Source organism: Gastrolobium bilobum, unplaced genomic scaffold (assembly GCF_033153095.1).
Source record: "Gastrolobium bilobum isolate Gb01-03AN ecotype WA unplaced genomic scaffold, APGP_CSIRO_Gbil_v1 utg94232, whole genome shotgun sequence".
In the NCBI taxonomy this organism is placed as follows: domain Eukaryota; kingdom Viridiplantae; phylum Streptophyta; class Magnoliopsida; order Fabales; family Fabaceae; genus Gastrolobium; species Gastrolobium bilobum.
Genome location: NW_026898556.1, coordinates 91,937 through 109,062, shown reverse-complemented (window position 1 = coordinate 109,062; position 17,126 = coordinate 91,937). Strand labels below are relative to the sequence as shown.

The following is a 17,126-nucleotide window of genomic DNA, read 5'->3' as shown; positions in this document are numbered from 1 at the left end:
TCGGATCACGTTCTTGTACGCAAAGTCAATTTGTGTTTGTCTGATTGATGGACTTTACATCCTCTAATGACTTCCAAATCAATAATACCATATTATATTCAGTAGATTGAATCATTGAACTCTTCAATTAGTGGCAACCTTATTTTTTCAGGTGAGAGCCTTATCTTAGACGTGAATGATTTGTCATTCAACTCCCTATGCCTCAAATTTTCACTTAGATTCCTTCTAGTTATAAAAAATTTCACTTAGACACTTTGTGATTTAAAAAATAAATATTTAAAAAATAAGTATTTAAAATAAATTTTCTCTCTTTTTTATTTTATATCCTTATGTAATGAATGCATTTATGGTTTAAAAAATATTTCAAGTTATTTATTCTGAAATTAATTTATAAATTATCTTAATTTTTTAAAATACATTTGAAATTAAAAAAATATTATTTAAGAAAAATTAAATATGTATTATCAAAATAATATATTTACTTTCTTTAGATAATTTTGTAGCGATATCGGGTAAAAACTAGATAAAATAAAATAATATTTGATTTGAATTTATTTTGTTGATAAAAATAAGTGATTTTGTTTTTTTAAAAAAGTAATTTTTAAACCCTAAATGTATTAGGTGAGTATATAAAATAAGAAAAAGAGAATACTTATTTTAAATTTTATATTTTAGTTACCACAAGGGATTTAAGTGAAAAAAATTTAACCACAAGGTATCTAAGTGAAAGTTTGAAACCACGAAGGGTTAAATGATAAATTATTTAAGCACAATGGGTCTAAGTGATAAGTTTAAAATCACAAGGGGTCAAATGATAAATCAAAAAATCACAATGGGTGAAAATGAAGTGTTCCTTTTTTTTAATACAAAAATTTAAATGAGATTAAATGTTTAAATGTTGGTATCTCATATGAGGGAATAGAAATCGCACCACCAACGAGATTAACCATATGATTTTGCCAATAAGGGTAACACACTTGTTAAGAAATAAAAACAAAAATAATAGAATATTAAAAATATTAAAAAATAAATTCACTCCTTACTGAATTTTTTTTAACCTGTGTTCTTATACTAGTTATTGACAATTTTATTTTATTTTTTTATTGGATAAAATACACATTACCTTCTTTTAGCTAGTATAAGTCTATCTTAATTGTTTTTATACTAAACACCTTCATACTTACGTTATTATAATTTAGACCCCCAATCTGTTGGGTTTGAAACCTGTTAATAAATAATACATACAGTAATAATTATTAAGTCATAATTATATATATTTGTAAATACTTTTAATTATTATATTTTTTATATATTCTTATATAAATTTAATTAATGTAGTAAATTTGTTAAATTAATAATCTATATACTAGTTAAATTAGTGACGTAAATAACTCAGTGATTCAACTGATTTCATAATAATGTGTTTAAGTTTATAATATCACTTATTAAACATCAAAAAGTATAACTTTTTTTGTTAAATACGCAAAAAGAGTCGTGTTCTGTGATTTAAGTTAATTAAAACAATGTAAATATTTATTTATTTTCATAGATTTTAACTAGTATCAGGTCTAATTATTCTAATTTTGGATTTGAGTCTCTGTATTCTCCCAAATTTTATTTATTTAATTTTTTTTTGGAGGTTACAAGGAATTGAACACAACACCCTACACTACACACACTCTTAACACACACACCCCACACCACTAGGCTAACCCTAGTGGTGCTTTATTTATTTATTTTAATTATATAATTGTGCATTATTAGATCAATATAAAAATATTAAAAAGAATATAATATAACCGCTTAAACTTTTATTTAAAATAATTATTAACATGATATTAGAGTTTCCATAACTACGCATCACGAATTCGATTCAAATTTATTAACCCAGGAAGTGAGAGGACCTGATAGAAACCATTAAAAAATCTCCATCGAAATAACTTTTTAGATTTATATTGCAAACATTTATTTTATGAAAATGATATATTATTAGTTAGTCACCCCAAATTTTATCCGTTATCGTCATTGCTTTCATCATAGCCGTTTCTCACTTACCTTTGACCACTTTTCGATGGCCACCAAAGCAAGTTTAATCTTTGAAAAACAAGGCACAATAGCTCCAAACAAAAAAGGACAAAAGAATAATAAATGAACTTTCAAACGTCAATGCCTTTGTATATACATATATTGGCTATGAAAAACAATGCACCACAATTAAAAGCACGAGAAATTAACAAGTTGCAAGAGATAGACATATATAATTGATAGTTATGGGCAGTGGTGAATACTCCCCATTATTTGAGACAAGAAGGGGAAGAGGGAGGCTCATCTATAGGACCTTTGCAATCTCATTATTTGTGAGTATATGTTTCATCTGGGTTTACAGGTTGAGCCACATAACAAGAAATGGTGAAGATGGAAAATGGGCATGTCTTGGTTTGCTTGGTGCAGAGCTATGGTTTGGCTTTTATTGGGTACTCACTCAAGCACTTCGATGGAACCTTGTCTTCAGGCAACCCTTCAAGAATAGACTCTCTCAAAGGTGCTATATCATTATTTTTTACTCAAATTTTAGCAAATACTCTCTTTGCAAGCCTCTTGTTTATTATATTTGATAAAATGATATGCTGGTCTTACTAAATAATGTGAATCTCCCCTTTATTATTACGAATATAAAATTAAATTATTTGATAAAATAATTTTAAATTCTTAACTGTTAATTTTATTTATATATGGGGTTTCAATCCGTAATGTTGCAGGAAAGAATTTAGTCATGCAAAAAAATATAACTATGTACTATGAATATTACATATTATAATATTAAAAAATAAATTCTCTCTCCTCAGAAAGCTATCGGTTGACGTGACAAGAGAGAAAAAATAATTTTAATAATATAACTATGTATTATCCGTAGTATATAATTATAATATGATTCTTATATTTCCACACACACATACATTTGTAGCATATAGTTATAATTGATAACATGACCAGATTTTCCTTCCTACAACATGATTCTTATATTTCCACACACACATAAACGAACTAATTGTGTAATAATACTAGTCATTTATTCTAAACACACACACACACACACACATATATATGGGAAAAATGTTTCTGCAGTTAATGCAGATAAGTTATTTGCATTTATTCCCAAAACGACATTGTTTTGGTATTGAAATCTTAAAAAATTATAAATATAAAGACTATTATAACCCTGAAATAAATTAAAATTATAAAATACCACGATTTCTGTCCCAAAATGACGTCGTATTGGACTTACTGCAGATAACTTATCTGCAGTAACTGCAGAAAAAACGAACCCTATATATATAAGTAACCATTGGATGGACGGAAATCAACGGTTAGGATGAGGAGTAAGACTTATAAGTCTTACTTTGGAGTCAAATGATCTCTCCTATATATATATATATATATATATATATATATATATATATATATATATGAGAAAAGTATTTGTACAGCCACTTTAGATAAGCTTATCTACAGCTACCCCTTTTTAACTAAGTATGACCGGTCATACTTAGTTATAACTATAAAACTGTTTTTTTTTCTTTCCTCAGACATTGTCGACTGACGTGGCGGAGAGAGAAAATGCAATTTTAATGCATGACCGGTCATACTTAGCTAAAATGGGGTGACTGTAGACAACCTTACCTAAAGTGGCTGCAGAAATATTGTCTCATATATATATATATATATATATATATATATATATATATATATAATATAACAGTTTACTTAACTAATATATGAGCATAACAATAAGAAATATTACACCCAATTTTTATTATAACAGCTAATAAATGGTATAGCAATACTTATATCGGCGTAAATTCGTCATGAATGGATATTGGTATGGCTCATATTTCGCATGGCGATGAGGGCCCTTGTAACGAGTGGCGGTGAGGTGAATATAGTACAGACAAGTTGGACGTAGCCTATATGGGGTCAACCAGGATAAATCATCGTGTCAATCTCTCTTCTCTTTTCTCTTTTTTTGTTTTGTCAATTTTGTGTGTGCATCGATTTCCAACAGATATATTATTTAACAAAGATGAATTGGAAACTGATATGTGTGTGTTTTGGAACAGATATGAGAATAGGTTGCCAAGAGTGGACATCTTTGTGTGCACAGCAGACCCAGAGATTGAGCCACCCATGATGGTGATTAATACAGTGCTATCAGTTATGGCTTATGACTATCCACCTGAGAAGACAAGTGTGTATCTCTCGGATGATGCTGCCTCAGAAATCACGTTCTATGCTATGCTAGAGGCTTTTACCTTTGCAAAGCATTGGGTTCCATTCTGCAAGAGGTTCAATGTGGAACCCAGGTCCCCTGCTGCATATTTTAATAGTGACCCTAATCAAACCAAAGAATTGAAAGCTATCAAGGTATATATAGTAATCAATCATCTAAATTTGAATTGTTAGAACCTAGAATTTCAAGGATTTGTTAATTAACACATAATTTTAGTTACTAATATGAATGAGAATGAGAATATAATTGTACCAAAAAAAATAAAAACAAAGTCTTCTTTGAAGTTTGTAATATGCATGCTATTTTGATATAAGATAACTTTTTCTTATTAATTATAGTGTTCGTACATTATTTTGGATACATAGATAAAGTTAGATATCGGTATTCCATCAGGGTGAGGACATATCTTTATCTCTTTGACGATTTCGAAGGAACTACATATCCTTACTAGTCAACGAGATTCAAAGTCACGCCTAGAAACATATTTTTTTTTTCTCTTATTTTGAAATATAACAATAATACATGGTGCCAAAGCTTTTATTAGAAAGTTGTTACGAATACCTCATAATCAATCATGATTAGAAAAAAGAAGAAGTGAAGTTTGAAAAAAAAAATAGTAACTGACAAAACATAATAGACTAAAGTTTTTATTTAAAATTTTTGATATAAACAATATTTATCTTCTTATATTATAGAGAATTATAGTTCTCTTTGTTTCATGTTGTAGAAATTATACAACGAAATGGAAAGACGAATTGAAGATGCAACCAAATTGGGTGGTGTACCCAAAGAAGCACGTTTAAAGCATAAAGGATTTTCTCAGTGGGATTCATATTCTTCTCGACGTGACCATGACACAATTCTTCAAGTAAATTGCTTTCTTAAGCATATTCAATTCAATTTAGTGTAGCAGTTTTGTCACCATAGCACATGCCCTGATGCTTGTTTACACTTATGTTTTGATTTTCTTACTAGATACTACTTCATAAAAATGATCCAAATAACTCAAAAGATGTAGATGGGTTCGTTTTGCCAACTCTGGTGTATTTGGCTCGCGAGAAGAGGCCCCAATATCCCCATAATTTCAAAGCTGGAGCTATGAATTCATTGGTATATATTATATATATATAAATTTCTTTTATAGTTTTAATTTATTATTTATTTATAGAAAAATATTATATTTATAAATTTTTTATTTACAAACTCTTACAATTACACTATCTCTGACCGGTAAGACACTCTTGAGTAGAATATTATCAATATAACCATACTCTTATTTATATTGGTTAATCTTTGATAATTTTTATACGTATAAAATTTAGAAAATTGTACTTAATGCTAGTTTGTACAAAAAGTTAGTTCACATTAAAGTGCACACTCCATAGGTGCTATTTGATCACTCCACGAATACAAATTATTTGATTTGGCACATTATCAATTATTCAAACATGGTCGTGAATTTGTATGAATATGGTGCCTAATTAGTTACGAGTGACAAGTATGAAATATGTGCTTGTTGGTATGAAGTATGATGTATATTAATAGCTCACATTCTTTTGTTTGGTCTAAATGCAGTTAAGGGTGTCTTCAAATATCAGCAACGGGAAAATTATTCTTAATGTTGACTGTGACATGTATTCAAACAATTCACAATCCGTGAGGGATGCTCTCTGTTTTTTCATGGATGAAGAGAAAGGCCATGAAATTGCTTTTGTTCAGTATCCACAGCATTATGAGAATGTCACTAAGAATGATTTATATGGAAGTATTTTAGTATCAGTTAGCGAGGTAAGTTATCTGTAGAATCAAAAGCTTAACAAGTTAAATATTAAATTCTAACATGTTGTCTCGAGTTCAATTAGAAAGTTATGTTAAAAATTTGGTTGGGAGAGGCTTTTCGTCCTTGTAGTCCTGCATATAAATAGCATTATGCTATTATTGTTGATAAATTTATTTATACGTCTTTATCTGATAGCTTAAACTTTTGTGGATTTTTTATGTATGAAATGAAGGTGGAGTTCCATGGTGCAGACGGTTATGGTGGCCCTTTGTATATAGGAACTGGCTGCTTTCACAAGAGAGACAGTCTCTGTGGGATGAAGTTCAGTGATCAATACAGGAATGACTGGAAGATTGAAGATGACCAATTCATAGAAGCAAGTTTTCAGAAACTAGAAGAAAAATCAAGGGCTCTTGCAAGCTGCACCTATGAAGAAAACACACTATGGGGAAAAGAGGTCTCTCTCTTTTTCTCTTTCACAGACACACACACTCCTCATAGTATTATAAAAGAGTAAATATGTTGTGACTAAATTTAGCTGCATAATGTTTTTCTGAATTGCAGATAGGTTTGAAATATGGGTGTCCAGTGGAGGATGTGATAACTGGATTGTCTATACAATGCCAAGGATGGAAGTCAGTGTACTGCAACCCACCAAGGAGGGCTTTCTTAGGAGTAGCTCCAACCACTTTGTCTCAAACACTTGTTCAACATAAGAGATGGTCTGAAGGAAACTTTCAAATTTTGTTTTCCAAGTACAGTACTGTGTGGTATGCTCTTGGAAGGATCAATTTTGGACTCCAAATGGGATATTGTACTTATGGCTTGTGGGCACCTAACTGTTTAGCAACACTATATTACTGCATCATCCCTTCACTCTATCTCCTTAAAGGCATTCCCTTGTTTCCAAAGGTAAAAATCCTCTTTTCTAAGTGCTTAATTTTAATTAAATAAAGGGAATTCATTCATATTTTCTCATAGTTTATAGAGTTGTAGATAGAAAAGTGTGCCCTGCTAAAATTCTTTTTCCTTTTTTGTGCTATTTTGTTTTACTCATTGTTACATTAATTCATTTTCTTTGTTCTTTTGGGAATAAAATACCAAAACCAAAGTGGAAAAGCTTTCTAAGGAACTAACTCAAATTTTCCCAAAATCATACACGGACATCCAAAATGACTTGTAGTTAGACCCTATTAATATGTGTGCATACATGTACCCAATGGCAGACCTAGGTTGGTTCCATTGTCCGCACTTGCAGATTAGGAGGAAAAAAAAAATTTACATAGAATGTGTGGTTCAAGTCAAGTAAAAAAAAAAATATAGGAAGATTAAAAGGAAAAAGGTAAAGAGTGGAGGAGAATTACACGGAATTTTTCATGTTTTTTTATGAAACAAAACTGGTCAACTTTGGATCAAATAGACATCGAAAAAGGTGGGTTTTTGATCGATTAACCCCTACAATTATACCATATTTTACGAATATTTTTTTGTGGTGTTTATTTATTTTTTAGTTATCATTATCGATTATTTCCTTAAAACTTTGGTTGATTCACCAAAGCTTTACTTTTGAAGTGGAAGCAAAAATTGGATCATGATTATGATCTTTAAAAAAAAACCGGGGGCGGCACCCTCGAACCCCTGCCCTAAGTATGCAGACATAAAGAAAATTTTCTGGGTCCGCCACTGCATGTACCTACACAAATGTGTATATATGAACATGATTTTTCTAAGCAAATACATAAAATGTATTGAGCATTCATGTGTTAAATTGGTTATTGTTGGATTTATCAGATGTCAAGTCCATGGTTCATACCTTTTGCATATGTAATACTCGGGGAAACTAGTTATAGTTTGTTGGAGTTTTTGTTCTCTGGAGGCACATTTCAAGGTTGGTGGAATGACTTACGGATATGGCTATACAAGAGAACAAGCTCTTACCTATTTGCCTATATTGACACCATCTTGAAGCTTTTTGGATACTCGGATTCAGCCTTTACAATCACAGCCAAGGTTACAGAAGAAGATGCTTCCAAACGCCATTATAAAGAAATTATGGACTTTGGAACCTCCTCTCCAATGTTCACTATACTAGCAACACTTGCATTGCTCAATTTGTTTTGTTTTCTTAGTGTGTTGAAGGATGCAGTGCTAAGGGAAGGTGGTCTTGGAGCTTATGAGAAAATGGTGTTACAAGTTCTGTTGTGTGGCTTTCTGGTTCTCATCAATTTGCCTCTATACCATGGCCTTTTCTTAAGGAAGGACAATGGCAGATTGCCTAGATCTACTGCCATCAAATCAACGGCACTGGCTCTAGGTGTATTTATCTCCTTCAGCTTTGCATGATTAAAACAAGTGCCTCTACTTTAATTTTCTTTTTTAATAGGAAGAGAAGTATTATTCTTCAACATGCCAGTTTGTTGTAATGTTTTATCTTCAAGTTAGTTAAGATTTAATTCTAGCATAGCGGTAAGGTTGTTTTTATGACTAAGCCATGTGTTTAAGTCTTGTGTATCGCGATTTGCCCTTTGCTCTTTTGAGATATGATGTAATTTTATCATTATTTTTAACTAGGAAGATAAGGAAACTTTTAATGTTTCCCTTTTCTACTATCAATCTATCATCATAGCAGTGATTAATTTGGGAGGGATGTTGATTCACACGAAACTGATATGGTATAATTGCATTTGTGTTTAATCAACTAACTTAATTTTTTTCATGTTAAATAGACAAAAAAAGATTGATAATCGTATATTTGTTTTCCCATTTGGAAAGTTGCAAACCATGATTTGGGTAAAAGTATATATTTTGTAACTTTTGCCAATGTTTAAGTTTGCTTGGATTGACTTATTCCAGGGCTAAAAAGCTTTAAGGTTACAAAGAGAACTTACAAAAATGATTATTTTCTAAAGTTAAGCCATTTCCAAACCTACACTAGGTCATTTTTACTTTTTATATATATTACATTTGATTTGTGACACATTACCCTATGAAATTTGGATAAAAAGTGAAAAACATTATATTATATACAAATCTTGTTCAGTAAATATACTAAATAAAAATTCTTCAAATGAATTTTTAAAAAATAAGTACCCACTATACTAATTATCAAACGAACGTTATTCATCCAACACATATTTTGTTCTAAACTCGATTCGCAGAGGATCACAGCTCTGTATTGAAATCGAAAACCTCAAACTTCACGAACTGCTCTACAAAACAAACCATCTTACGTTTCTCTTTCTTTTCTTTTTTTCTTGTTGAATCCTTACTTCCTTTTTGTTTCTGATTTCATTTTGGAGTAAAATCTTCGATTGAAAAAAGGTAACATTCTTCTATTTGATTTTTGCAAATGTATCTTTCTAATCATATTGATTCGTCCTTATGCGATCTATATTGAATACTTAAATTCTTAATTTGGAATTCATTTTTGTAACATAGTATATATCACTTATCAGTTGCATAATAGATATATGCCTTCCCTGAATTTTGGATGGAATGAGAGGGAATATATTTTATTTTACACAATCAACATTTCAAAAGGTGATAGATAATTAATATGAAATTTGTGGAAAGGAAAATAATTTCAAATAGCTTAAAAAACTGATGGACTAGTGTCATGCACTATTGGGAGTTTTGAGGAAAATGATGATGGGAAATAATGCAATTAGACTTGGGGATAACTCATAAAGCAAATAAAGTTTTTAGCATGCTCACTAGAGTGTTGTTGATTGTTGAATGTGTCAATGTAGAGAAAGAGATGAAGATGGGACTACCCAATTTCACCGTTGCAATGGTAATCTTATTAAACCTGAATGCAGTGCTTGGAATTAGATTTGTGATTGATAGAGAAGAATGCTTCTCTCATAATGTTCAGTATGGAGGGGATAGAGTCCATGCTTCATTTGTTGTGATCCAGGTTGATTCAGGTTGGCAGCAATATACTCAAGATGGTGTAGATCTTATGGTAAGCACTATGATATATATATATTTATCAGAGCCTGTGTGTTAAATTGCTTTTCTTATCTTAAGAGATTCCTCGTTTTAAATTTATGTGTAACTCTTCATTGTATATTAGCCTTTCATCCCTACCTCGTAAGTCGGCGAGTCTTGTGCACTAGGTTTTCCCTTGAAGGCGAGCCTTAGAGTAGCAATAAGATTACTCTTTGTGATGAGAAGGTCCTAGGTTCAAGTTTGGGAAACTAACTTCTTTGTAAAATTACAAAGATAAGACTACGTATAACTGCTCTTGCAAGTTAAGAAGCCTTGTGCATCGGAATTTGCTGTTTGCCCTCTTCATGCTTCAGAAGTCAACTACTAATTCAATAGTTTTGTTGAAATAATCAGGTAAAGGGGCCTTCTGGTGATCGAATTCAAGATTTTCGTGACAAGATAAGTGAAAAATTTGAATTTGTGGCTCGAGACAGTGGACCTCACCGTTTCTGCTTCACCAATAAGTCTCCCTATCATGAGACAATTGATTTTGATGTGCATTCTAACCACTATTCATACTTTGATCAGCATGCAGAAGATGGTGAGCCATACGTGCCTACTAATAAAAATTTGTTACAATTTAGTTTGTTTTGGTCCATTTTGCAACTGTGAAGCCTTCTGGATTGGTGAGAGTTACTGTTGATATCTTCATCTATGCAGAGCATTTTAATCCTTTGTTAGAACACGTAATAAAGTTAGAGGAAGCTCTTTTTAACATTCAGTATGAACAGCATTGGCTTGAGGCTCAGACAGAACGCCAGGCAATAGGTACATCACATATCACAATAAGTTTCTTTTGGTTCAATTTCATGGCTTCAAATGTCTAAGGAGGACTATTATTGTTAAAAAAAACCACTCCCTTTTAAACCTTGATTAGCGAGGGTGGAGTGAGAGCAATTCTTATATATAATCTTACGTTTGCATATTTAAAAGGACGTTTTTGGGATTCAAACATAAAGAAACAATTTTATCTCTGCTTCATGCTTGCCCTTTTAGGACTATTATTGTTGAATTAAAATAAAATTGTGGAGGTATAACAATAGAGGATGATGAATGGGAAAAGTAAATTATAGATAATAAACCATTTGAGTTTGATATACTTATGTTAATAAGAATTGTTTTTTGAAAAAAGAGGGGGGTGGGAAGAAGTATCTGGTTTCTGAATATCACAGCTGATTAATTTTATTTCCAAGTTGACTGGGTGTGGTTGAGCCACTATTCATTTGTGTTCAAAAGTGAGACTTGTTAGAATACTAGCCTACTAGGTCTTAAAAACTTTCCAACATCGGAAGAAACTTGTCAATTCAGTTTTTGACATTTTGGCCACTTTATGTCTTGATTCTCTGTTTAAGACACAAAGCCTTGCTCCTTTTCTAGTCTAAGTAATTGTTGGAAGCAAAAGAGTAAGGCCTTGCAGTTGGATAGTGTGTACCTTGGACTTGGTCAATTAACACCAATTTAGAAAATTTTATTTTCTTTCTGCAGAATTTATTTATTAAATTATCATATTTGTCATCATAATCTATTTTCTCACAACCGGTTATTTTTCTTAACATGAGATTTCAGACTTCGTGGTTATTGACTCTGTTATATCTTAATTTATACTGTACTTAACATGATTTTAGAATAAATTATTCACGAGAATGGATGATGATAATAGATTGTGCACGCTTAAGTTCACGAAGGATACCCTTTACAAATTGAATGGTTAATAAAATACAATGAATTACTCCTTCAGACGCCCTATACATAATGGATAGATTATTCTTATACCAGTATAAAAATAAGAAGTCTTATCCTCAATCTTGATTATTGATCTAATAAATCAGAACCATTAAATATAAATAAAATCAATAAGCAAGATTGAGTGTGTAACAAATTATAAAATAACAAATTAGATAGAATAACAAATTATATCTGACTAGATTTCTATTGCAATTGCAGTAAATAATGCAATGAGCTCCAGAGCAGTTCACAAGGCCATTCTTGAAGCAGCAGCACTAGTTGGTGCCAGTTTCCTCCAAGTTTATCTTCTTCGGCGCCTCTTTGAAAGAAAGCTGGTGATATAGAGTCTAATTATCACACTGCAATTAACTGTGTGAAGATTTTGGAACCAAACTTTTTAGTCCATCAAATTTTGTTTGCATTTATGGGTTAAATTGCATGCATAGTGATTACCAGATTGAAAATTATTTAGCAGCTCGGCACTTCTTTTTAGGCACATGGACATGTATTCCTGTCTCACTGTTATGCTACACAGAATAAGTCATGTTAACAATGCTGTCTCCGTGCTTGCTATCTTGAGTCCTCTTAAAGATTAGCAGAATTCACAATGTCAAAAAGAATTTCTGCAGAACTTGCAAGCATACAATTGTAAGGCTTCATGTACTTGTAATCTAGATTAGAATAAGGGCAAACAAAGCTACAGTATAGCGACAATTATCACATAACTCCTAACGAAACCTTCCTCTAATGATTTTATTACATATGACAAGAACCCTTGTTTTCATACAAAGTTGAAACTTCAACGGAGAGAAAAAAAAAAGTAAACATTTACCTTTTTGATAACTACAGTGCTATTGGCATGCTAAGTGTGTACCGGAATTTTGGATCCAACATGTCTGCAGGAATATGACATGTCTTATGAGCAAAAATAAGTAAATAACTTAGTCTTTCATTCATTTATTTTTCCTTTTCTCTTTCGTTACCGGTTTGGAAGAATAGTTGGGACTGGGAAAGAACAGGCAGATAATGGTAAGTTGGTAACCAATATCAAGGCACGTACCAAATTGCAAGCTTTGTCCAGGCAACGAAATCAAGGATATAAATGGGTTCATAAAATAGTATTTGTTTGATAATTCAACAAGGAATACAATGTGACAACGCTCTAGCTCATAGCGCAAACAAGGCAAAACAGGAAGCAACCTTGGCTCCTAAAAATAAATCACAACATTGATACACACACATATAAATAATAATCTGTCTTCTTTGCTTTCCCCCACTGCAGCTCACTCTTACAGCACATAATCTAAATTCCAGCAGAATTCACTTATGGCTCTACAGCTCCTATCTTTGAGAAAATACTGTGGGGCTAGTAACACATAAACATTGTTCTTCTGTTCAAGCTTTTCACTGGAGCAACAATTGCTATGATTCTGCAGGAGGGTTTATGCAGCAAAACCATTTTTTCTGAAAACCAAGTGAAATCATTCATAAGGCGAAAAAGGTAAATACATACAGACTGAATTAGTTTGAATGCTCCACATCTATTATTTATTCAATAATTAATACATCTCCATTTGACAATCTAAATGGTACGAAAATCAAATGCCAAGGAAAAAGAAAAAAAAGAAGATAGATCCGCCTTTTCTCCGAGCTATCTGTTCAGAAAACAAACTTAATTTCAAAGGTCAACAAATTATCAACGCTAAGTTGGCCAACCATAGACCAAAATTTGCAGGTTCAAGCACCACAACCATACATATCCAGGTGCAACCAAAACAAATAAAAGATAGACCCATGTTTTTCCCCCTTTCTTTTGGATTTTGACATTTTAATCCTTTTACCTTCATCATAATCCCGGTTTATTATTATAAGGAATGCATATATTTTAATTTCAAAAATAAGAGAGCATCCTCAAGGATAATGGTGAAAAAAGGAGGGAGGGGCTGGGGAGGGACCACTCAGCAGAGGTTAGAATTTATAGACTATAAATCATGGTTTCAACTTTCAACTGATCTTGGATTAGATTTAGTTGGCCAAAGCTTCTTGTTTTTGTTGTTTTTTTCTTCTTTAACTTGAAATCTTCTTGATGTGGTATTAGGTTGCTTAGACTGCCATCTCATTGCTTCACAATTCATTAAAAAAAGAAGACATGCGTGTCGCAATCAGCATTTTGCAAGCTTGAAAATTGGGCAAAAATATCTTGTGCTTAGATTAAATATAACAAACAGAAGTGTGTGTGTGTGTCAGTTATAGAGAGAGAGAGAGAGAGAGAGAGAGAGATATTCAATCAAGAACATCTTACATTCTGAGCTTTGCCAGGATCTAATGCAGGTTTGCTCTGAGGATTAGTAGCAGTCTTTCCTGGTGACTCAGGATTACCACCAGTCTTTTTCTCATCCCTAGCTTTATTAAAAATCACTGTGAACCCCTCAGCTGAGGCAGGATCATTGACATCCCATTCACCAAATTTTGGAAGTGGCCGACCCTTTTCCTGTGGGATAATCAGATTAGCCAATGTGAAATAAAGATTTAAAAAACTATAAAAGAAAACTCCTTATTATGCTTATGAACTTGATATTTTATAAACTCTGAAACTAATTAAATTGGAAAAGAAAGCTGATGATGGAATAGATTCTCTACATACTACAAAAATTTGATGAATGCATGCCTCGAATAATAATATTGGGTGCAAGATACCATTAAGCATAGAAGAATGACTGACCAAATATAACACTGTAAAAATGGAGAAGGTTGATTAAAAGCAATAGTTGTTAGTTTGGAACCCAAAATCCCTTATGATCATAATTCATAGGAATGCTTCTTTGGAATCTTCTAGGGTCTATTCATGAAAGTCGTTCTTCCAAATTCTTATTCAATCTCCATAAAGGGAAGTCTTTCTAATTGACAACCCCCTTTGCTTATCCATAATCTCAAAGGTCAAGTCATTATTTGGAATTTGGACTGCACTGCTTGATATAAAACAGTTAATCACAAATGATTTGCAGCATGTTCACAAACAACACAAAGTTCTCTCATGTTTCTTTCTTTTCTATTTTTTCTTTTAGCTTTTCCCTACTCTAAGACTGGTAGTCATTCATCCCTACAGTACACTATCCAGTGGCTTAATATCTATGGTTTAGACTCTTTGGTATGGTATCAACGGGGAATGTTGGACTGTCCTGCAAGTTTGGAACAACTTGTATACCATTTCAAATATTTTTGGTAGATCAAACAGGGTAAGGCTCTATGGCATTGTGCAATGTAAGCAGTGGATAGCTTTCCCTTGTTCATTTGTCTCTTTTATAGTTTAGTTTTGAGTGTTCTTGCTTCCTTTACACAGATTACTTATTTTAAACTGATTTACTCCCCTACTTGCTCTTTCTAATAAATTCTGTTATTATGTAAAAAAATAAAAACAAAAATAAAAATGCTTGTTCTAAGTTCTAACTGACTCGTTTAAGCAACAAGAACTAAAGTTCACATAAAATAATTCATACATAAAGAAGAAAAAAAAATAAAAAATTATGAGGCAGCAACTCAGAAACTAGAACAGAACAACTAAAAATTCTGAAATTTCACCCCACACAAGGAAGGAAGAAAAGGAAATCAGCTAGAAGTTATAAAATATCTTATCTACAAGAACCTTTGATAAACCCCCCAAAACAGTATCAATCAAATTAACCAAAGCAGACGGTGATACAAAACAAGAGAAAAAGAAAAGAATAGTTAAACTGTATATTTAAACTGACTTCCAACAACCACCCCATATAAGGCAAAATATAAAATGAACTAATAAATCTATCTAACTTATTTGACAACCACGCACGCTATAGAGCAGCATCCTAAGACTACTTTGTTCTTTAACTTAACATTTGAGGATCGAATCACAAGGCATATAAATTATACCAAAGAATAAAACATTTTCAAAAAAAAAAAAAAGAGCTTGCTGGTTCGTAGAAATCATAATCTATCGCATAATTATATTCCAAAGAAACAAAATCCTACCACAATGGAGCTCCTTTTACAATATAATGCATCTTCTCTGGTTTTCTCTTCAAATTTCAAACCCACCCCATTGAAAAAATGAATTTTTGATCAAATATATTAACCTAAATTCAAATAATCGAAGAAGAAGGATCACAGTACCAAAATCCAGAAATGAAAAAAAAAAAAAAAAATTTATAGGACCAATAAATCAAAATTATCATGAAAAAAAGTTAAATTAACCCCACACACAAAAAAAAAAAAATTGCAAATCAACGATTGGGGATACAACAGCGCAATACAATGACCAGAAACTAAATCATATCAATTCGGAAAATATAAATCATTACAAGAAAAAATAGCAACAAAAATAGAGAGAGAAAAACACACTTACCGACATCAATACGAGAGAGGAAATATTTTCCGGGAAAATGAACGGAGTTGGAAAACGCCAATAAATAAAAGGAATCGGAAAAAGAAGAAAATTCTCTGTGTGTCTGTGTGTGTGTGAGAGAGAGAGAGAGGGAGAGGGAGAGTTAACGTTAGAGAGAGAAAGTGCGTGATGATGAAGACCTTGATGTCAATAAGAGTTGGGCCGAAAATGGGCCTTACGGGAATGAATAACGGGATTCTTTGAACGTCGTTACGTGTTCGATGGGGACGGAATAATGTTCCGTTAGATTTAGCGTCACCCGTGACGTGGAGCCGAATATGGACGGATGAGAGTTTGGGGAAAGTAACGGAACGGTGAGCTGGCAAGTGTTAACGCCGTAACGTGATGTTACTTTTAACGATGCCTTTGTTTCCTTTCTTGGAAGGGAGCGAGCGTCTTTGGTTCTCATTAGAAAGTGATGCTCTTTAATGTTGACGAGTGTTTTTCTTTTTCAATTTAAGTCAATCTGATCTGATCATAAATAAATAATTATAATTACCGTATTAGATCCTTCGTAACTTTATTTTCGGTCATAAATAACTAAGCAAATTCGAGATCCTATAATAATATACTACGAAACAATATGATTTGAATGCACCACTACACCAAGAGTTTAAATTTTAATATATCAGATTAGTCGAATGTTCCATCCACCAACAATGGATAATATTAAAAAAGAAAAAGTAACAATGGGATCAAGTGATAAAAAATTTATTATTTTTAATTAAAATTTTAAAGTTCTTTTGGAACAGATAAAATAATATTGGGAGAGTCACTCCCTATATGTGAAATGAATTAAATGGATTTGGATAAAAAAAAAATTTAATATAGTGAAAGTTTTTAATATAACAATATTCTTTAAATAATAGCATTTATCTTTCTTACATTAAGAGTACATTCAAATTAAGTTCTTAAGGAATTTTCGG

The 17,126-nt window shown here is 31.9% G+C and overlaps 2 protein-coding genes across 2 annotated transcripts; one reads left to right on the top strand and one right to left on the bottom strand.

Annotated features, from left to right (window-relative positions):
• The first annotated feature begins 2,270 nt into the window (after positions 1 to 2,270).
• LOC133317368 (cellulose synthase-like protein E1) lies at positions 2,271 to 12,127 on the top strand. The gene is made up of 12 exons (XM_061519225.1): positions 2,271 to 2,542; positions 4,119 to 4,422; positions 5,016 to 5,156; positions 5,264 to 5,398; positions 5,864 to 6,076; positions 6,301 to 6,525; positions 6,633 to 6,980; positions 7,860 to 8,384; positions 9,832 to 10,032; positions 10,413 to 10,599; positions 10,719 to 10,826; positions 12,003 to 12,127. The coding sequence occupies exons 1-12, from the start codon at positions 2,271 to 2,273 to the stop codon at positions 12,125 to 12,127; spliced, it is 2,784 nt and encodes a 927-aa protein (XP_061375209.1).
• Positions 12,128 to 12,832: 705 nt separating this feature from the next.
• On the bottom strand, positions 12,833 to 16,324 carry LOC133317370 (protein NOI4-like). Its single transcript, XM_061519226.1, has 3 exons — positions 16,162 to 16,324; positions 14,086 to 14,274; positions 12,833 to 13,247 (listed from the first exon to the last, which is right to left on the bottom strand). Exons 1-3 carry the CDS (start codon positions 16,165 to 16,167, stop codon positions 13,206 to 13,208), a joined length of 237 nt encoding a protein of 78 aa, XP_061375210.1. The 5' UTR covers positions 16,168 to 16,324; the 3' UTR covers positions 12,833 to 13,205.
• Positions 16,325 to 17,126: the final 802 nt, after the last annotated feature.